Source organism: Protomyctophum bolini (genome assembly GCF_963924005.1).
Source record: "Protomyctophum bolini genome assembly, chromosome: 3".
NCBI classification, from domain to species: Eukaryota; Metazoa; Chordata; class Actinopteri; order Myctophiformes; family Myctophidae; genus Protomyctophum; species Protomyctophum bolini.
In genome coordinates, this window is record NC_137864.1 from 30,505,172 (window position 1) to 30,528,440 (window position 23,269).

The 23,269-nt window shown below is 41.8% G+C and overlaps 1 protein-coding gene across 1 annotated transcript in view; it reads right to left on the reverse strand.

Annotated features, from left to right (window-relative positions):
* armh3 (armadillo like helical domain containing 3) overlaps window positions 1–23,269 on the reverse strand; it is a 48,034-nt gene that overhangs the window by 7,078 nt on the left and 17,687 nt on the right. Inside the window, exons 14-25 of the mRNA XM_080759578.1 lie at window positions 21,388–21,463; window positions 19,987–20,080; window positions 15,593–15,694; window positions 14,331–14,389; window positions 14,124–14,189; window positions 12,592–12,661; window positions 11,675–11,735; window positions 11,170–11,258; window positions 6,853–6,935; window positions 6,286–6,412; window positions 4,943–5,018; window positions 1,884–1,962 (exon numbers count right to left, since the gene is read on the reverse strand). Coding sequence (XP_080615704.1) covers window positions 1,884–1,962; window positions 4,943–5,018; window positions 6,286–6,412; window positions 6,853–6,935; window positions 11,170–11,258; window positions 11,675–11,735; window positions 12,592–12,661; window positions 14,124–14,189; window positions 14,331–14,389; window positions 15,593–15,694; window positions 19,987–20,080; window positions 21,388–21,463 — 982 coding nt within the window. The remainder of the gene's footprint in view (window positions 1–1,883; window positions 1,963–4,942; window positions 5,019–6,285; window positions 6,413–6,852; window positions 6,936–11,169; window positions 11,259–11,674; window positions 11,736–12,591; window positions 12,662–14,123; window positions 14,190–14,330; window positions 14,390–15,592; window positions 15,695–19,986; window positions 20,081–21,387; window positions 21,464–23,269) is intronic.

Here is a 23,269-nt window from a genome sequence, read left to right on the forward strand (position 1 = left end):
GCGCTGTCATTGGGCCCCAAAAAACCCATAGCTCCATAGAGCTCCATGTTATTAGGCCCAACTTCACCTAGACTGTATTACCTTAATAAACATGGCCATGAATACTTTCTGCTTCCAGTCACTAGTTTAAAGTCTCATTTCTCATGTCATAATATTCCTTTTGGAAAATTATAGTCCCATTTATATAAAAAATGACATGCGTATGTTCTGACTAAGGGGCGTGGCTACCGTTACAGTCTATGATCGGGAGCCACCCCCCATTCGAGTCAAAATAAAAACCAACAAAGAAGAAGGGGGGAAGTCCCGCCTCGTTGTCTGGGCCAGCCAATGGCCAGCTGGGCCCAAACGGATCTACAAAGATGGCGATTTACAATTCAAGGACTGACTGGCTTCATCTTACGTCCATATCAGACCCGGAGAACGCTTTGTCCATATTTCTTTACAGTCTATGCACTAATACTATCTCTCTCTCTGTTTCTGGCAAACAGCGCCCCTACTGGTACTAATAGTCATATACTCGAGCTCATGGCCACATAGGCGGACAGGGTACATAGGCGGACACGGACATTGCTGTTCCTTGGAGTGGTTGCACCACTAAAAAAAACAATGTCAAAATATAATAATTGACTAGTGAAATATAATATAATATGTATATAGTCTCTGGAGAGACTTGCAGGGATTACAACTTTTTGCTGCCGTTTACTAAATGTTGCCGTCACTTTTATCCTATAACCTAAATCATTTCTAGCTAAATAGGCAAGTTTGTGTTTAAAGGTTCTCGTTTACATAATATTCACCTTGAAGCTTGACATAAAAAATAAAGTGGTGCATTATGATTAATTTGAAAGGGGTGGAAACTGGAGTGGAAAGCAGTCAGCTAGTTTATTAAGTAATCTCACGTTGACTGAACAAACGTCAATAGGTCAGCTACCTGAGATTACTTTATTTACATTGTTGCTCTCCATTTCTCTGCTGTTGACAGAAAATATGTCTGTTCAGCCCCCCCCCCCCCCCCCTAATAAGAAAGTGTAAGTGCAGACTAGTAACTAACACAGGCAATAGAAGTGCTATCTATATAGACCTGATGGCACAGTATTGACGACATCACAACATAAAATGCATGCCTCTTCCCTATTGGTCAGTCCTAAATCCAGGAGATAAAGGCAGAGGTAAATGAGGAATATAATGACAGAATCCATCATTCTATTATCAGCTTGTAAATACCCCCCATCACAAACACATGCACAATTTCTGCGCATACCAGTGTTTTTCTGTTGTGTGCATTGCCATAATTTGATGTGGATGATAGTAATTTAAAGCGGACCTCAGCAGAAGTTTCAGCATGCTCTGAAACCATGTGTGTGAGTTACGGTGTTTCACAATAACAAAGCTACAAAGCCCTAAAAATACTCATCATAAGTATATCATTACAGCCACACACACACACACACACACACACACACACACACACACACACGTGTGTGTGTGGCTGACTTTATGTCCTAACTAGTAGACAAAGTATAATTTTAGCACCATAGATTTCACTGTGTAGTTTATGAATTGAACACATTGATAAAGTGCAGACAAAGCGCAGTGTGAACGCATACGCAGCAAATTAAAAATACAAGAATGATGAAACTTCACCCACCAATCGCATAGGGTCTAACAACACAATCGTACATGAATGTAGATAGTGACTTCATAAAGCAACCAACATCACACACAGTATTTTTATGACATCTCGGTCACAAATTTGACCGGGACACCATAAAGAGACTAAAAAGAGGGTGTTCAGTCTTTTACGACACATCATAGAACACGTGCAGTCCATAAGGATTCATTGTGACGTGATGAGCAGATACTGTATGAGTGATGTGTTTCACCTGTTCCTCTGACAACTGGGAGATATGGTTCACTGCAGCATACGACTCTATCTTGGGGTTGAAATGGTTGATGATGGCCCTGAAACGCATAAAGAACAAAAGACAGGAGGAAAGATGAGAAGAGCCAAGACAGTATTTCATAGAGATTAACAGATGCACTGGCATAGGTAATAGATCCACGGACAGCCACATACACACTCACTCACTCTCATATACTATATTATAATAATCCATTAAGCTTACCACTTGCATCTACGCATCTATGTCATCTGTCTATTTTATACATTTTCACTGGAGCATATCACAACAGAATATTAATCATAATGCCATACGTTGCAGAGTCCCTCAACAACACATTTAACTTAACTTTGACTATGTGACTAAAGCTTCTACTCCTTGCTATTCCTCTAGTTACAATATACCTAAACGAGACACTTTTTCATTCAGTTACATACGTACATACAGTATGTAGGCTCAGATCCAAGATGTCATGATAATGTGGTCAATGCAAAAAAAGGCTATACTGTCAACTCTAAACCAAAGCATAATATACACAAAATGATCACTCCACGTTTTCTTTCTTGAAAGCTTGTGGACCGGCTGAGAGGGACACCGCATACTTACAAAGATTCTGGTGAGTCGACTCACTCCAGGCAAGAAAAGAACATATGTGTCTTAAACACTACGCTACCTCTGGGTGCCACCGTGCCATTCAGATAGACTGTTTACTTTCATATGGTGCAAACACACCAGGGACATCTGCATGTGAATTCATGCCATTATTCTCCAGCATTTGCATTCATTTCAGTGAAAAAAGCCACTCTATGGCCTCAAATAGAAGTTGATGCAGGAAGATGTCAATTGAAATTGCTTCTTTTCCTCATGGTACAATCATGCATGATCAAATCAGCATCAAATAAGCAAAGAATTACCCACTGATGTTTGCATTTGGGGTGGTGTGTGTTTGTGTGTGTGTGTGTGTGTGTGTGTGTGTGTGTGGGTGGCGAATGGGGGTCAGGGGTGGGGGGGTTGAAGGGAGTGCCGTCGTGAGAAATAAAAACTAATGGATGAGGGAAGGAACTCACTGTGTTTTCATTTACATTCACAAAGCCAGAGAGCAGACGGTAATGGTTATTGATTCCTCCATTTGATGAGTTTTTCCATTGCTCTTTTCCAGAGCAGCAGTTGCTAGTATCTGTCAGCAGATGAAGGTTCAGTGCCTTGCTCAAGGCTAGTTTTAAGCCAGTGGACCATTCAAACGCTCCCACCTACTGTCTCGTGTCCCTCAGGAAGACGGACAATGCCCTGTTGAACCACTTTCTGCTTTCTCTATTTCTAGCAAAAATGGGATAGCTATTGCAATGCGTTGTGAAAATGGCTATTTTTGAATTAACCCATTTTGGGCAGGAATCCGTTTTGGTGTTTAGCTATGTAAAAATAGCAGATCTACAAGCTCGGTGTCGCGCTACGAGCTTGTAGGTCTGCTATTTTTGAAAAATCGAAGGACTGACAGAAACAGCTTTTTCAGAAAACTGTCAGGATGTACAGAAAATAAGACATTTTTAGAATCTGATCTCAGGCCAGAATGGGTTAAGGCCTAAGCAACAAAGGGAAAAACAACCTCCTCTTTATCTGCAGCTCACACATACAGTAGGAGAGACTCACCATGCAGCAAATAAACTGCACTGATTAAAAGCAGCATGGCTCTGAAAATGTTGTCCACAGTTCTAGTTATCTGCTTTGTTCTAAATCTAGCTTTGATCACTGGTATATTACCAACATGCTCATATGACAGCAAGATAGAGGATGTGTTGCTTTTTCATTAAAATTCATAAAATGAATAACACTCTAACACTCACTTGTTCATCCATTCATTTTTAATTTGATGGCAGATGCTCCTCACCAGAGCACCTTATGAGTTAGCTTCCAAGGCTTTCCAAAGACATTAAAAAATTATCTTTGGCTACTTGTGAGGATCGAATCCATCGCCTATGAAAAACATCCCCTGGGAAGGCACCACCGAGCGACTGCTTTTACATTCACAAACTTAGAAGAGATTCATTGTACTTCAAATCAATTTCAGTAATTTCAGAAGGTTGCATGACGCTGGGTCGCTGCGCTGGAAACCTCTCTCCAACTGCCTGACCCACCTTTGTTCATAAGCTAGCAATGAGTGTAAAAATGGGTAAATTATTACACTTAAATGAAAGTTATATTTCAATTAAATTCACCACTTCCAACCTTGCAATCGTTATTTTGGACATCTGCAAGATCACAAAGCCTGACGAGTGCATGACATACTGTTGTACTACAAATTATAAAATAGACCATAAGTGGTCTAAGACTGAGGATTTCACTGTATCTTTTTCTCTCCGTGCTCAGGCCCTGTTGGCTGCCTGTTACTGAGCTGGAATTGGTTCCATCACTACTCCCAAGGGGGATGGGACGAACGCAGACCACCCTCGGGGCCTCTATGCTGGGGGCAGCTTCAGAGGATCATCCCTTTAGAGATCATCCCTTCCAGGGGGACGGAGGAGACATACGGTAGGACGGAGGGAGATAATGTGAGGCATTCGAAGCCACATCAAGCGCTTGTGCCTATGTGCACACTTGTGTATGTGCGTGGTAAGCGTGCAGTTAGGGTTAATGAGATAAGGGGTTGCACATAATGGCATGGACGGGTCCTTTGGTATTGAGATGTTTGTAGGGGAACAGGGCAGAGTATAAAAGTCAGGTTTTCCAAAATGAAACTCCTATCCAAATGTGTTGTGTGGAACTGTGGATGTTATGGCATGTTCACCAGTGTGTGTGTGTGTGTGTGTGTGTGTGTGTGTGTGTGTGTGTGTGTGTGTGTATATGCGGATGTATACTACATGGGTTCAGAGTGTGTCCAATTTATAATTTAGACAAATCAGAGTAAGCGTGAACCTTAGTCAACAAACAGCAGTCACATAAGTAGAGTGCAAAGAGAACAATGTAGTGCTTTAAAGAAACCAGGATACTAGATGAACATCAAACTTGGCACTATCGAAAAATATAAAAAAAAAAAAAACACCTACCTGACATTGACGAGAGAATGTGTGACTTTGCTGGCAGGTTCCTTCCATTGTCCAGTGTTGGTGGATACTCTGAGAACTGGAGAGGAGAGGAGTCTTTATAAAATTGGAATAAAATAATTTCTCTTGACAATTTTCACCAACAGTGGACATTCTGATTCAAATGAAACAGTTAAATTCTGCAGAGATTAATTGGGATAAAATGTGTACAATGTACAGCTGTCTCTATCTCTCTCTCTCTCTCTCTCTCTCTGGGTGTCTTGGCTAGTTTATACACAGCACTGGTTCCCAAACACTGGGTTGGGACCCAAGGTTGGGTCGCGGGCCAATTTTCATGGGTCCCTTTATTTTTTTGTTTTATCACTATTTCAAAACATAAAAAAGAAAAAACATGAAAAAGCATTTTGTTTTCATGAATTCAAAATAAAATTCAATAGATCAATTCGATTCAATCTAAGAAACTCCATAAATTTGAAAACAGATGTTTAAGAAGTATTGAAAATAGCCGATCTACAAGCTCACAATGCGGGTCAAAGTGACACGTGAGCTTGTAGATCGTCTATTTTCACTATGGGGAGACATACAATTTCTCTTTTGGGTCACGGCTAAAAAGTTTGGGAACCACTGATATACAGTATCTGTTGTGTTTCTGTCAGTCAATCGCATAGTCTTCTTAATAGGAAAAACATATTCAAGACACAGATCGGAAAAACAATATAAAAAAGGACATTTTGACACAAGAAATTGTGCAGCGGCAAGTATAATTTAGCTGTGGTTTAAAAGAACAGAGCAGGCCTGCAGTTTTCTGGCAACTAGCAAATACCTTCCATGGAAAAATCCAGCGGATTGGTAAGCAGAGATCTCAGACTGTCTGCCATCTACAGTACAGTAGGTGCATGCAGACTCCTAATAGCCGCCTCTCTGTATGTACAGTAAAGCAGACCTGCCAACCTTGGGATATTGCCATGAGGACCACAATGCGTGCGCGTGGGCGCAGATATTTTTTGGGGGGGCGGGGGTTCCGCAGGCCGCAAATTTGGGGGTCCCACATACCTTTTTTGGGGAAGGGTTGATGTTATGTTATAGACAGGCCGCCAACTATATCTGCCAGAAGCCGTTGGTGGCTGAACTATATCTGCCAGAAGCCGTTGGTGGCTGAACTATATCTGCCAGAAGCCGTTGCCGACTGACCGCACCCATCCCCGAAATTGCGTAGTTGTTATTGTGCATTTCGTACGTGCGTAGTGCGTACTGAGACCTAGAATTGCTGGTTTGTACACTAAATGCGTGCAGGTTGGCAGGTCTGAGTATGTTTTGTTTATCCGTCTGTCATCCAGTGTTCTTACCCATGCAGTAGAGGTTGTCAAAGACCTGGTGCATGCGGACTATTTCATAGTAGAGTTCATCGTAGCTGTTGGAGGTGGGCAGGAACGTGTCTCCATACGTTATGAACATGTTGAACAGGTTCACCACCTGGACCAGCAGAGAACATTCAACACCACAATACCATACCGTTTTTGTGAGTATAATTATAATAAATAAATCAGTTAAATAAATGTTTTCAAACATGTAACCTCTTTAGTATTAAAGTCTCTTTGACAAATCAATAAAGGGACTGTGGGTGTGTGGCGTTTCTGTTCAACCAACAGATGAAAGTATTGATACAGCAGCTGCTTGTTCCACTGTGTGCGCGAATGTTTTGGCATGGGTGTGCATGCCTGTCTGTCTATCTGTCTGACTGTCTCTCTTTGTGGTGTATGCATGCATCTGTTATTAAGTGTATGTGTACGTGCATCCCACCAAGTCCAGGAGAGTCTGCCAGTGTGCTTCCGTTTGTGTTTCTCTGTCCGTTATGTATTTTGTGTGTGCCAGCTGTGTATTATGTGTGTGTTCAGTATGAGAGTATATCTCACCAATAGAGCCAGGTGAAAGATGTTGTGCTTGGCCAGTAGTGTGGTTTCGTTGGACAGCAGGAACTTCAGGAGGTTGATGAGAGCTGGATACAGACAGAGATATGGGACAAATTAAAGTTATTTTTTTTAATAACGTAACGTTACATCTTGGCACAGGGGGTTTTACTGCTTAAAACGTAACCAAGCGTTCCTGGCACACATTGAGTTAAAACACTCTTAAAGCCAGACCCGTGGGGCCACGGGTTAAGATTTGTACCCTCTGATAGCCAAGCCCGCGGCGCTGCGGGTTGTAAGGGTTCTGTTAGATTCATTCAGATCAACGTGGGCCACCCCTGTGGCTCAACTCTCGGGGACGATTGATGCCGCAACACTGGGAAAACACGTGACCCACGAAACACATGTTTTTTGTTCTCTAAATAGGACTGGTCCTGTGGCAGTTTTTCGTGGGGTAGACGAGTTGGTTAGTTTGTAGTATTAGTTCAGTATAGATTTTAGTTTAGTTCGTTTGTGTGTCAGTCCAGTTTAGTGTGTGTCTGTCTAGTTTATTGTTCAGTGTAGTCTTGCGTACGAGTGCTCATCCAGAGGAATGCTGCTGGCGACATGACGGACTCTGAGCCTGATCTTCCGGACGATGTGGAGAAGAAAGTCCCTGTCCCCGTACACCCCAGCTCCGATGAACCAGTGCCTGGACCGAGCGGTGTCCGATCGAGCGCCCTGTAGGACCTCTCGGGTCTCGGTCAAAGTTTTGGCTGATCCCCCGGTGGAGTAGCCTACAGCGATTCCCAGCCCTCCTCGTCCAAGGACTCTGGGAGCGATTGGGGTCCAACTCGGGAGGATAACCAACCTACCCCTGGTGACTTCTTTTTTGTTTTGTTTTTTAAGAATTTGTTTTTGCGGCTTACGCCTTTTATTGGTTTTTGAAGGGACAGACAGTAGGCTGACAGGAAACGGGAGAGAGATGGGAGGATGACATGCAGTAAAGGCCGTGTCGGGCTCGGGAGTCGAACCCGCGGCACACTGCGACTGGATTACCAGACGGTTACGCCACCGCCTGGGCTACCCTGGTGACTTCTTCATTTCTGGTACGTCTGTACATTACATTTGTATGATTATTTATTTGATTATGAATGATTTTATTTCCGTGTGGAGGGAGGAGGCTGCTGCTGCGCGCTGCTTCTTTACATTACATACACCGTTGTTTTGAGCAGTGAATTTACATGTCAGCGATACAAATGTATAGCCTCTACACTGAATCCATACTACTGTATACGTTGTGTCGTTTGATAATCAGTTATATGATTTTATTATTATTTAGCGTGACTTAAGAGGCCACGTGGTTTTGTACAAAATGGGGGAAGAGGAGGCAACATTGTATCGCTATGCAACATTTGTATCGCTTACATGTTAGTGTAAATGGGGACATGCCACTGTGGACATGCGGGGATGACTTTTTTTGTCACCTCGCTATAGAGAGTCCCCCTTTCAGAACGGCGAGTGGCCCAGGAAATGAAAAGCAATGCATTTTTCCCATAGCTGTTTCTGAAAGTATTTATTTATAGACGGTTACGCCGCGGACAAAGCCAACTCGGATCGTGACAAATCATGACAATGAACACAATATTTTGGGCCGATCAAATCATTAGAAAGAAGAAAATAAAGGCAGGAGACAAGACTATTTGTTTTGTTTTTCTTCTTATAAATTATTTGATCGGCCCAAAATATTGTGTTCATTGTCATGATTTGTGACGATCCGAGTTGGCTTTGTCCGCGGCGTAACAGTCTTTAAATAAATACTTTCAGAAACGGCTATGGGAAAAATGCATTGCTTTTCATTTCCTGGGCCACTCGCCGTTCTGAAAGGGGGAGGGACTGCGACGCTCTATTATGTAGCCTTTGTATAAATAAATAAAAATGGTCCGTGGCTTGTCGAACTGCAAGCAGAACGTCGGCGATTGACTGGGGGAGGAGGGGGTTAACAAAATGGTGCCATGCTACTTTTTTGTCACCCTGACATCGCTAAGTAGCCTATAAACAAAATGTTCAGTGGATTGTCGCACTGCAGGCAGAACGTCGGCGATTGACTGGGGGAGGATGGGGGTCACAAAATAGTGGCATGCTACTTTTTTGTCACCCTGACCTCGCTAAGAATTATAAACAAAATGTTCTGTGGCTTATTTGTCAACTAATTCACTACTCAAGGCTCGAGCAGAAGGGATGGGGGTGGGGTGTTGATAGAGACATCAAATGAATCTATTGTGTGTGTTACTGGCATACTGCATACTAATAGAATGATTATTTATTTTATACAGGTGATGAGGAGGATGAAGATGGTGCGTGCGTTGGACGCATATGAAGCTGCATCAGCTGCAGGTAAAAAACTCTTCCTCTGTGTAGTGGTATTGGCGAGGTGTTTCAGCTTTGTGTGTGAGAGAGCTTGTAGATCAGCTATGTTTTTTACTACACTACACTGTGTCTCTGCATTCAGTTTACTCAGTAAACTATAGGATCATAGAATGAAGAGAGACAGTGTAGTGTCTCAGTAAACTATAGGATCATAGAATGCATAGACAGTGTAGTGTCTCAGTAAACTATAGAATCATAGAATGAAGAGAGACAGTGTAGTGTCTCAGTAAACTATAGGATCATAGAATGAAGAGAGACAGTGTACACTGTCTCTCACTGCACAGCATGGGCGGGCCTGGGAGGAGGTGGGGGTAGCCAAACAACCAAAATCCACCAAGGACAGCTCTCCTGGATTCCGACTTATGGAGGTTTGAAAATCCTACTTGTTGTAACCGATTTAAACAGTGGTCAGTTTTTACATCCCATAGCTGGTGGTGACGGGACGTTACCATAGCAACCGGACAAATGTTAAAAGCTGACGTGGGGCTCAACCATTATATACACAGAGTATATATATACGGACCTAGCAAACAACGTCCCCTAGCGGCGGGGTCCGTATACGGGCCTGGTAGAAAAGGAGTTAACTGTGATTTCATCACAGTCTTGAAATTCCACTCTTGTTTGTATGGATGTATTCTCTATTCTCTTTGTTCTACTTGCCCTTTAGTCTTTGTTCTCTCCGTTGTTGTTTCACCATTATCGTCAAACATGAGTAAGAAGTTATTGTTGGGGAAACTGGAGGAGATTATTGGTTCTGATTAGAAGCCTGGGTATTCTAATGGGAGTCAGGGAGATGGGGGCCATTACAGGTTGAATTTATGTCCTGTTGTGCATTGACCAGGCTGAAAGAAACACAGCTACAAAGACACTTTACGCACACTGTAGGGAGCCATTATCCCTTCTCAATGGTGCAATACCTTTTCAGAAATAGCAGGAATTTAATTGGCTTTTCCTCAAAAGCACAGACTTTTTGTCGAACTCTTACCAATAAATGCCCAAATTAAAAGAAAGATGTGGAGAGTGTGAAACTTTTAAGTAGTTCAGTACACATCACACTCTATTGATTATCGTTACAATGAATGATAACTCTGGTCATTGTGCCAAAATATTGTGCCTAAAACATCTATAAATGTAAATTCTTTCTTTCTTATTTACATAAATCAATCAATAACCGACCGTGGTAGCCTGCCTTCTGTGACAACACAGATGTTACAGCACAATACACAGTTCATTAAACAGAGACTTTTGTTTTTAGAAGAAGGGGCTGTTGTTATGTAGCTGCTCTGCTCCCAGTGCCTGAGCTGCCCCTCACCATCAACACATTTATAATGCAACATGTCCTTCCGAGAGGATTCATACATTGATATGGGGATGGAATGAGAGTTCAGGGAAGGACACTGAACAAAAATCACGCGCACATGTGAAAAACAGACACGATACATTCATGATGCACAGGCACTCGCGATTGTCAGTCCATACTGTTGCATGAATAATGTGTGCGTTTTTCTCAGTTTAAAAAAAGCTTTCTGATGTTTTAGCCTTAACCACTAATAGTAATAACCCTTGTTTCTCCCTCTTCTATCTACAAGCTCACAATGCATTGCAACATGACATATTGTGAGCTTGTAGATCTGACATTTATGCCAAATGTTCGCCTATTACATCATGCCCAGAATAGGGACGCTAGGGTTCATGTTCTTCATTTGTCCGATACTTCAAACTATTTACAGTGGGTCAGAGAGGGTGGCAGCAATAGTATAGACTATAGAGAAAGCCAGACATGCATGAAGAGGGAGACAGAGACATTCTGAGACTGTATGGATGAATGTACAGTACGGGTGAATCTGTGAATGTGAGCCCAATGGAGGTAGAGAAGAATAGAGTAAGAGACAGAGATACATAGTACTTCCATACCTGACCACAGGTCTCTCCACGTGTAGTGTAACCGGATTCTACACTTCTTCTGGTAACAGATCAGTTTATGAATGATCTGAACACAGCGCCTGTACGGACACACACACACACACACACACACAGTTTGCCGTGTGTGTCTTATGTATTGCATATTCTAAAATTCAAAGATAAAGAGTTAAAAAAAAATAGTGTGTGTTTAATTGACAGCCTGGAATCTTTTCCACTACTAGACTAAAGGCTTCATCAGGCAGATGCTCTGAGCCACTACTGCTACACTCGCCCCCCTTTGACCTCAGCTCACCGCGGAACTCGATCTGGATCACGGCAGCGCCCTGGAATCAAACCCGGGACTCCCGCATGGAAAGTCGACACCTGAAACTCTAGTTTAGCCTAAAGGGGATTTCCACTTTAGGCTAGCGGTGTAGGTGTTGGCTTTCCGTGTGTGTAAATGTGGAAACTAATGTAGGTAATGTATACTCAACTAATTGTGCAGTGTGAGACTTACATGTATAAGTCCATGGGGAAGTCTTTCATCATATGAGTGACTATGAATTCCACCATCAGGTCTGGACAGATGTGACAACAGCAGAGAAGCAGATTAGATTAAGAGTCACCGACACACAAATCACACAGACGGGACCTTGTCTTATAATATAGAGGACTCTGTAACATGGAACATCAATATTCAGAGGGACTATAACTAGCTCTAGGTGAGTTGCTTTACCATAGATACCCGATACCTCCTGAGCTAGCTGACGCACATGGAAATATATAAATTGCATAAGCTATATAGAGACATATATTTCCTTTGTATCCACATATATGCACATAATATATGAACCAATATGATATAATATATGCAGCATATGCTATATTCTGCATATACTTGCCATATATTGGTATAATATGTTAATATATTTAAAATAAAACCATAGCACCACCATTAGCCTTTTCATGTCGCGCACCCCCTAGAAGGCCCTGGCGCACCACAAGGGGTGCACGCACCACAGTTTGGGAACTGATGTTGGAACTGATGTTGGTAAAGGGCCCCATTTTACTTGGTTGTGCGTGTCATAGGTGTAACGCATTATGAGCTTGTAGATTGTATTGCATTTTCAATGCACAACACCAGGCCAGCACACAATTAAGTACCCTTAAATTCATTTGGACAAACATGTCAAAATATTTTCTTCAGATTACCATAAAACACCACAACGGATAACCACGCCTGCATTATATTGTTTCTTTTAATTTCTGATAAAATAAATGCATAAATGTGCTTCAGTCAACAGCATTCACATGTGCATCAGGTCTTTACCACTCATGAGCTTTGTAGAACAAAGACAATTGATAGTGTCAAAGTATTGTAAGTATGGTGCAATATATGTTAAGAAGACACATTTAGCTAGGGCGTCCTGTTACCTAGAACAGCACACACCAGAGGCCGTGAGGGGTTGTTCTTGTCCACTCCTTTCTTTCTGTGTCTCATTGGCTGGAAAACACACAGTGAATAGAAGCTTGAGCATAAATTAAAGACAGACATACATGGGTTGTTGTCTCCCTCACTTTTTTTTTTTAATTTATTTTTTTATCCCACGGTTTTGTAACCCAGTTTTCTTTTCACCCAGTGCCAATTATCTAATGTAATCCTGGGCGCTACACTTCCTCTGCCAACCTAGGGGGGCAGCGGACTGACCTCATGCCTCCTTCTATGCATGAGGAGTCCAAGCTGCTTCTTTTCACCTGACAGAGGGGAATTTCCCCGGCCGGACGTATCGCGTGGAAGGGACACGTTATTCCGACCAGTTCCTTTCCCCTCCATCAGGCGCCCCGGCTGGCCAGGGGGAGGTAGTTTTAGAGACCAGGATTACGGCATGTTTTTGTGAGGGTATCTACCCTAGGGGACACGGGGAGAACATGCAAACTCCACACAGAAAGGCCCTATCGCCAACCCCTGCCTCAGGTATGGGCACTGATGACGCGGAGGAGGGAACACGCCGCCAGTGCCCACAGCGTCCCCAGCGGGAATCGAAACCCAGGACCTTCTAGCTGTGAGGCGACAGCACTACCAACTGTGCCACCGTGCCCCCTCACTTAAACACTTAATCACTCGTTCCTCCACCTAATCATTTTCTCACTATTTGTCTTTTTTTCAGTTATCCTACTTGCCTCATTCCTTCAACACAACATACCAGACACTCATGTTTACATTACTGTTCCTTTGGTTAGTAATGAATTTTGTAAACATAACTTTTCTTTCAAAGCCCCTTCAGACTGGAATAATTAACATTACTCATTTCAACATTCCCAGTTTTTAAACGTCTTCTTACCTTTGAAGTTGTATGTTCTCGTTATCGGTAAATCTGACATCATAAACCATACTATATTATTTCATTATTTGTATTCTTACTTTTTGCACTGTACTGTATGGAACATAGTATTTTCAAAATGTGTTCCATTATTGGATTTTATGCTATAATGAGGCTGTGATGTTTTTCAAGGTTCACAATGTTTAAGTGTATGTGTTTTGTCCATGTATGGAGGTACAGTATGTAATTTGTTTTGTCTACTCTGTATAAATGTAATGATTGCGACATGCATCTATGTTGGGACTGTTAAGTTAATGTTGTTCCCTGCTTACTGTGTGTATGTGTTATATAATGCACTGTGACCTTAAGGGATGCCCGGGGTGTACGAACCGGATGTTGTTATACTGAGAGTCAGTTGTGTTGGGGGTCTGGCAACGTGCCGACAATAAAGTTGTGTTGAGAAACCACAGTTGTTTTATTCCAGTAACATTGGATTTAAGTTTAGACACTACCCTGTTTGCCGCATGAATAGTTTGAACAGTTGCACTTTTTATGCTTGATGCCACCGACAATAAAGTTGTGTTGAGAAACCAGTTGTTTTATTCCAGTAACAGGGACCCCCTCGAAAACAAGATGGTACATCACCATTCTGTGTAGATCGACTCTGAAGTTCATATTGTCGTCATGTAGAAAGGCGTCAGCGTACTGATCCTATGAAACGGACAGACACACGTCAAACCAGCATAATGGATACAAAGATAGTGAACAATATAGCTAGCTGGCAAGTAATGGGGAGGTCTCTGTGGATCAGAAATATAGTAAATGAACTACTGTAGGGGCCTGTTACTGTACCTCTGCTATGCATGTGAGGATGATGAGACAAAGTCTGGCACTGTTTAATCTGTGTTCATCTGGAAAACAAAAATAAACATGAGTTATGGTGAATAGATTGACAATAATAACACACTACTGTAAAGACAGACAGACTGAGGCAATTAAGACTTTTAAGAGTGCAGATGGCTGGAACTAAAGGATGCTACAGACAGTGATAATGATGGGAGGCAGTATGTCGGACATCGCGTTATACCGTAGTCAGTAAAAATGGAGGCGTATTGATAGGATTAAGTAATTCTGTAATTTTGCATTCTTTGTTTTGAAGTGTTCTTAATTCTTATAATGCAAAACAAGCTAAACAGAACACAATACAGAAGTTAAAGTTCAATTAAACTAATGAAACAAATGTAGCCATATCCTTCACAGCAGGACAGATGAGACAAACTCAAGAAGATTATACAGTAGTAATAGATTGCATTTCAAGTTGCAGTCTCGCTGAAATAATTATCCTATTTAGGCAGCTAAACAAATTAACCAGATGCCATGGTGCTTGGTCATATCTTGGTCACACGTGTAGCTTAATAGGTCCTTGTGTCCAATACATCTAAGATATCTCAGACATCTGTCTGAGATATCTTGTTCCTGACATAACCATATATTTAACCATATATTTATAAAAGCATGACAGAGACGCAGCAGCAACATGCACTGCAGGCTGGAAGCCCCATTTAGATCTTGTCAATCATATTAATGATGCCTTACTGTATACAGACAGAGAATGCCAGCAGCCTATGGATCACAACATTGTTACATGATAAGAGGTGTGTGAACACATCTTAGATCAACAAAAGAATAGGCACACAAAAAATGATGAAAAAAATGATTTCCCTCTCTCTCTCTCTCCTCATTGCTTTAGTAGGATTAATAAAGTGTGGAGTGGAGTGCTTGAAAATGTGTTTATCTGCTGCATAAAAATGATTTAACTTTCTTGTATCACTTTATTTTATTTGAAATGTCTTTGGAGGCCCTTGAGATGCATCATCTCGTTTTCGAGAGGTCCTCTGGCATCCAAGGAGATTGTGTGCACAGTTGATGGGGCCAACAGTGCCAAGATTAGCCGTCCACACACACGGACGGGCTAATGGGGTGTAAAACAGTCTTTGGCCTGGTGGAGACAATTAACTCTCTCCATTCAGAGAGGACCATTGCAACTTTAAATCTTCTGGTAAACCTTTAAACATGCATTATAATTTGGAGACATCATTGTTGCTATATCATACCTTTGGTGTCCTGCATGACGATGGAGGAATATTTGAGGAAGGTGATGAGCAGATTGCTGGTCTGTAGGTTTGGGTCCAGAGGTAACTCAGGGTTGTTCATCACTGTAGCAAAACACAACACATGCAGAGACCAGCTGAGGGTCAGAGACCATCCCAACAATCATCAGTAAAAAGCAACAATGGCGTAGTGGTTAGGACACCCAACCTCAACAGGTTCAAACCCTGACATTTCCCAAATAAAATCACAGTACACCACATTCAAGACACTGGGAAGCCATCCTCATTAAAGGTTGTTCAGTCTATACATGCTCCATGTCCAACTCTTTGACAACAGAATTAACACACCAACCCAATATTTTTTCCCCCATATACGTTGCCTAATTCCAGTGTTGTATAAGAAACAATTAGAATCATCCTCATTTTGTCCATAAAACTATTAGTGAATACTACATTGCTAAATGTACATGGAGTGTGCTGTAGCTTGCTACTGCAGTTTCATTGTCTAAATAATGTACATTTAAAAACCTCTGCCAGCTGAATCCTACTGTTGGTTTCATGGATAAAAGATGAAGGCACATCTGTGTGTATATCCCTCCACCCTCTGTCAAACTGCTCCTTCCTCCTCGCTAGCTCATTAGAAAGCTAACAGGATATACACAATCATAACCTTGAATAAATCACATCACATAATATAGGTTAAGTGACAGCCTACTCTGTGCATAGTATACGCACGAGCGTCGCACACATGTGAGACAGGTGCAAAGGAATTTTAATATATTTATAATAGGCAAGTCACATGTATCTATAGTTGTGTGAATTTAGTAGTACTGTATGTGTGTATGTTAGATTATGTGCATGTGCCAAGTGTAGCACTTTGACTCCGCAGCCAAAGTGTCACAGCCTACTGAGATCTCTCTCAGTGAAAGCTCCATCTGTATTCTATGCTGGTGGAGATTAATATTTCATACAGCAAATGGCTCTCAGGTTTTTACCCATTTGAGAAGGCAATAGAAGCCGAAAACATGCACCTTTTAATGGTGTCAGCAAGCACGCATATGAAAAGACCTACTCCAGTATCTGTTAGTAAACTTGCACAGGGGACTTATCGTGCACTGTAGGCTTGGTGTTGCTATCGAGGACATGAGTTGTTTTAAATTCAAGACATATTCAACGCATATGGAACCATCCTCTCTTGCATTCGCTCTCCCCAGCGATTCCTTCAATCTCCACTTGTTATGTATAAGGATTTGGAAATACTACTGATGTAAACCACCATGCCAGTAAACCATACTGAAGAAGCGAAGTGAGAGTCAGTCCAAATTTAGAAACAAGCTGCTTTGGTTTCCAGCACCAATGCATACTGATGTGCTCTGGATTCAAGAACATGGTGGTTGATAACGGTGGTGTCTGCGAGAGTTGATGTGACTAGTACAAGGTTAAAGTGGAACACTGCGTTTTGAAGTCTAGTCTCTACCAAATGTACAAATGTACTCACACTCTCCATTTAACTCACAACTTCCCTTCTCTAACTCTTTCTTATGGCCTCTCTCCTTCTATTTCCCTCTCTCTTTTCAGTGTGTGTGTGTGTGTGTGTGTGTGTGTGTGTGTGTGTGTGTGTGTGTGTGTGTGTGTGTGTGTGTTGACATGTATAAAACTGTTATGTGTGTGAGCCTACAGTATGAGGAAAATGTAAGCACAAGTCCCCAAGTTTTTCCAGAGGTGGAGCGCTATCAAAAATACATGTGAATACACAGTGCGGTTCTGCTTGAAGAAAGGAAGCAGAGACACAAAAATGTCAAAAAAGCTTTTAAATAAACAGGCACTGAATTTTCTATGCTCTTTAAGGCTGGACGTGGTGCATGCGTTCATGCGTGCGTGTGTGTGAGCATTTGTATACTCTTGTAATTCTTCAGGGTCAGCGGAAACTTCAGGGTCAGCAGACTTAAAGGGATAGTTCAGAAATTTTCTTAAGTTGTATGAAATACTTGTCATTAATATAGTAGTTGCAACTGTATTTGTAATTGTAATTGATTGCCTGAGTCCCGTGGTAGGAGTTCTGCTCTGGTTTTGGTGAAATATTAAAGGTAGGTCAGTGATTTCACTTAATTCAAATATCACTTATTTTTTTGTTTTGTTGTGATAATCCTCTCTACTATAGAGTGTGCTGACCATATAAGGAGTTCCTCCCTGTCCCAAGTTAACCCCTGGGGGTCAAAAAACCTTAGGTTTCGTTTTTGTTCTCTATCCTGATTGGATGAAAGCTTGTGTCCCAAGGCAAAAGGGTTTTTGACTGAAATCACTGACACCCCCTTTAAGTAGTTCCGGTCATTTTGTGGGGGGCACAGGGGGCCATGCATTAAAAGTAAATTAATTTTTGACCTATTTCTACCATATAGTGCAACTTCCGGAAATTCTTTACCCCGCTCACACGGAACGGAACAGTTTTTTGTGTCCATATCACTACGCCCAAAAAATAGTTCCATGTGATAGAGAGGTCAAAGTTGAACGAAAGTTGCGCTAATATTTTAGAAATAGGTCAACAATACAAATGACGCTAGTTTTGTGGATTCATTTACTGTTATTGCAGGGCCCCAATGCCCCCCACAAAATGACCGGAACTACACATACTTAATATTCACCAAAACCATAGCAGTACTCCCACCACAGGACTCAAGCAATCAATTAATACAGTTGCAACCACCATATTAATGGCATTTTTTAACTTAAGTTTAAAAATGCTGAACTATCCCTTTAAGTCAAATTAATAAACACATTTATGTCTTCCACTCAAACTTTCTACTGTCTATGCAGATTAGAACATGCGAGTGTAGTTAAGCCCATCAAAATGTCCTTCTGCCCAGCACCACCAGATAGTTTGGGTGTCCCCAAAGAAAAAGGCAATCTGAGGCATATGGTACATTTGCATTTAGGAAAAACATTTCTTCCAGGGTTATTTCAAACTAGTAGGCAACAACAGACAAAATGTTGCATATCATGTACCCATTTTTGTTAGCCTCTTGTGTTTCATGGTTTGTAATAACTAGTCCTTACCCGTTCTATATGAACAGCAAATTATGTTCAGTGTGGGTAATGTGATAGGGGGGAATTGTTTACAGATGGTGTTGGGAAGTTGGGTTGGGCACAAAAGTAGGCTAATTAAACGTTTCTTTTGCAAGTAAATGCTGTAGTACAATCATAAGTACACCATTGATGTGTGATGTAAATTTGGTGGTGATATTCTGCCTATAAATGGAAGTTATTGAATATTTTCGTTCACTTTAACATGCCCGCGTCCAACTGTCAGAGCTGGCTTTCAGGTGCCTGTGCCACGCAACCCGCACGTTGGCCGCGATGCTTCCCCAAAGAAGAAGTTATGTCAACTGACGCAAGAGTAGCTAGTAGCACCAGCACCTTGGCTGGTAATCCAGTCTGGCAGTGTGCCGCAGGTTCGACTCCCGATCCCGACGGCCTTTACTGCATGTCTTCCCCCCATCTCTCTCCCCATTTCCCGTCAGCCTACTGTCTGTCCCTCCATAAAAAAATATAAAATAAAGGCGAAAGCCACAAAAAAAACCATTTAAGAGTAGCTAGTAGTATATGTATCAGGGTCCGACTTGTTTTCCCTGTGTGGGTCTGTTGCGCGGAAAAGTGTGTCCCAGTGCATGTTGTGTCCGTCCCAACATGCATTTCACTGGTGACACGTGATTTGCGGGGAGATGTTTGTTTTTTGACGCAAATTAATTTAATCAAGGGCAGATTGAGGTTGGAGGACAGGGCTGTGTGGCGCTAGGTTCCGTGAGGCGGTCCGTGCGTCGTGGCGTTGTGAGATGGCACAGAAAGCGAGCAGCTGTCTTGCTCTATGCTAAGGAAGTACTCTGACAGACAGCGACCGAGCGATTTAGACATCGAGCGAGCTTCCGCTAAATTATTAGATAGATGGTATTAAGAGGAATTTAAATAAATACATTTGTAATTAATCAACAAAGGCCACAATTTAATTTAACAATGTAATGAATAATGTATTATATCATAATTATTTTAATTTTACCTTAATTTTACCAGGATTAGTCCCATTATGATTAAAACTCTTTTGCAATGACGTCAAAACAGCAGCAAACAACATTTCACATAATAACACAAAACCATGAACCATGAAACAAAATCCAAAAAACAGCAGACAGTGACTAGGCTCCATTTTGCAAATGGCTCGAGGATGACCACTACATGCTACAGTAGGTCAGCCAGTGGCTTGTGATGTGAGCAGAGATATTGAGTACGCTCAAGAGCAGGTCGTACTCTCTAGCAGGAGTATTCTGCCCACTAGACAGACCGACCAACCGGCAGATAGATAGATAAACATAAGGCTAGTCACATTAACCAAGGGTATGACTTACTGTCCAAGGAGGGTGGCGTGGTTCCCAGTGGCGTGGTGGGTGTGGTTGGAGTCGGGGTGGGGGGCGTAGTGGACATATCGATCTCTGGGTGACTCTGTAGAGTTAAAAGAATGAGCCAAACAAGAAGATCCCACTTATACGTACAAATTCATTTGGAATTTACAAATTTATTTGGAATTTACAAATAGATATATCGTGGATACATATTATCACAATACGATATTTATCACCATATCGGCGATCCCTATTTGGAGTGTTGCAGGCTTTCTTACAATCCAAACCTGGTTGGCCTCTCCTCCACCTCAAGATCACTCAGATTCTGTCTCTCTCCTTTCTTACAATCCCTACCTGGTTGGCCTCTCCTCCACCTCTAGATCACTCAGATAATCCCTACCTGGTTGGCCTCTCCTCCTCCTCCTCTAGATCACTCAGATAATCCCTACCTGGTTGGCCTCTCCTCCTCCTCTAGATCACTCAGATAATCCCTACCTGGTTGGCCTCTCCTCCACCTCTAGATCACTCAGATTCTCAATTCAAATCTTCTTTGTCTGTTCCATATATCTTGTCTGGTCCAGACAGAACAAGTAACAGAACATGCTCTTGCCTAACAACTTGAAGTGACAAAGAGAAACTTAAATTCTAACCTCAATTCAGCAAGTACTATTGTTATTATTGTATTATGTTATACAGTATGTTTTATTTACTGAAATAAGCCCTCTGAAAAATAAATTTCAAAACAATTTCACTGCCTGTCATTTGATGAATCGGCCCTATACTGCTGGTTTAGTCTAAGCTTTTCTGACTGGCCCCTCTCCTTTCTATGAGAAAAGGAAACATTCGGGGCGACCTGATAGGCGATTGGTTAGGGCGCGTAAAGCCTGAAAAAGACCTATGGATTTCTGGGCATAGAGGGGCGGACCATCTCCCGGCTGAGACAGCCAGAGACTTCCTATTGGTTTACCAATAGGTAAATGTCTGCTCATATTCATCAGAAATGACCTCTAACTGAGCAATGTCTGCTCATATTCATCAGAAATGACCTCTAACTGAGAAATGTCTGTAAGACAGCCAGCTGATAAAATAACTGATTAAATGCAAATATAAAAAGGACAGATGTAAGAAAAGTGAGATGAGATTTACAAAAATAACCTCAAACCAGACAAAAAGAAAAACGGAAGTCATAAAATACTTTATACTGCCTGACAGACGACACATTGTTAGCTTGAAAATGTGTTATTGTCGGCAAGGGACGGCATCATACTATGGACAATTAATTAGGCTGGCTTTAGAAGCAGGTTGGTAGAAATGACTTCCAACTGGACCCCCATGCCTGTTTGTATTAATCGGAAACAAACGAGTGTACAGTTGGCATGAAAAGGTGGGGTGAATCAAAAGTCTTACCTGTGCTAAAACAGTGATGAAGTTACGGTTAAGGTGCACCGCCTCATACAGCGCCAAGAGAATCGCCTCATTGGTCCTGCAGGGTCAGACGGAGGTCAAAGGTCAGTGATAGGATCTATTCTATGACATTATGTACGTGCAAGGAAACTATTCTTTCCACTTGAGGCACAAAGATGGTGCTTAACATTTACATACTGTAGTTAATGGTAATAGTGTGTTGTGATTCTAGCTACTGCAAATAATAATGCAACAGTTCAATATTAGTGTATCATCAGCTATAATATTATTCACATAATGGCTAGCTAAATTAATAAATGTTCATATTACTTGACAAAAGATTATTGAGACATTTTCGTCGTAAACGTGGGTTCGTAACAGGTTTAATTCAAGCCCAACAGGGCTATCGGCACAATGTGACCAACATCTTTCCTTAAAGATTTCAGTATCATTAACAGCAACATTGTATAACTGCTAATAAATCATTAAAAAAATTCAGGCCAGGAGAACCGGACTTCTGGTCATTAGCATGGGAGTAACATCAACAACATGCTTTGATCGTGTGTGTGTGTGTGTGTGTGTGTGTGGTCTAGTAGTGATGATCTGTATTTCCAGTCAACAAACAGTAACAATATTAGTTAATATTATGTACGTGCAAGGAAATAGGATTAACAGTTTCAATGCCGAACACTGAGTTAAATGTAACATGTAAGGACTAGTACATTTAACTGAGTGTACAGGGCATATTATGCCCTGTACACTCAGTTAAATGTACTAGTCCTTACCCGTTCTGAATATATGAACAGCAAATATATATATATATATATATATATATATATATATATATATAGAATATTAGTGGTCCATGACATGAAAATGATGTTTGACAGTCAGCAATATTGTTGCTTATTCTAGATTAATTTTCGGATTTTCTGACTTGATCTGGCCTGTTTTCATTTTCATAGACCTGGTTGCTTGTTTCCCTCTCAGTCAATGTGGCAACCCTGGTCAGTGCCGTGTTGACAATGTAGCTTAGCAGTTATCACACAACAGCTAGGAGGAGCAGCCTTCTGGCGTGGCCGCGTCATGTTTAAAAGTATGTTGCGCAATTTATGTCCCCGAATGTATGGATATGGACTTATGGCTCCATCGCTGCCTCTTTCTTTAGTAGAAGTAGAATTTTAACGTGTTGCAGAGTGTTTCCCGTCCGCGCGTGCGCGCGCGCGCACACACACACACACACACACACACACACACACACACACACACACACACACACACACACACACACACACACACACACACACACACACACACACACACACACACACACACACACACACACACACACACACACACACACACACACACACACACACACACACACACACACACACACACACACACACACACACACACACACACACACACACACACACACACACACACACACACACACACACACACCCTCCTGGCCTGAGGGGGTTGGAGTGATGTAAAAACAATATTTGAACAGTGAAAGACATCGGTAAAATCGGTAAAAAGTAGGCTAGGTTCATTCTGGGAGCGTGCAGATTTTGTTTTGCATGGAGATATGTGTGCCAATAGTGTGGCTCGGTCGGAGATAGACGACAACGGCTGTGCTGTGTATTAGGAGACACACACACACACAGACGCAGTGCCAAATTGTATAGGGCACATTTTGTTGTGTTGCAGGGGTAGCTAGAGGAAGCATGCCAGTGGGGTAACGGTGATAACGGTGGCCTGTGATGCAGGTGTCGCTAGGGGACGGAGGTGCGAGGTTATTCACTAATAAATTAATTATTAATCATTAATGTGTCAAATGGGGAAAAGGGCTCCGTTAAGACCTCCATATAATTATGGT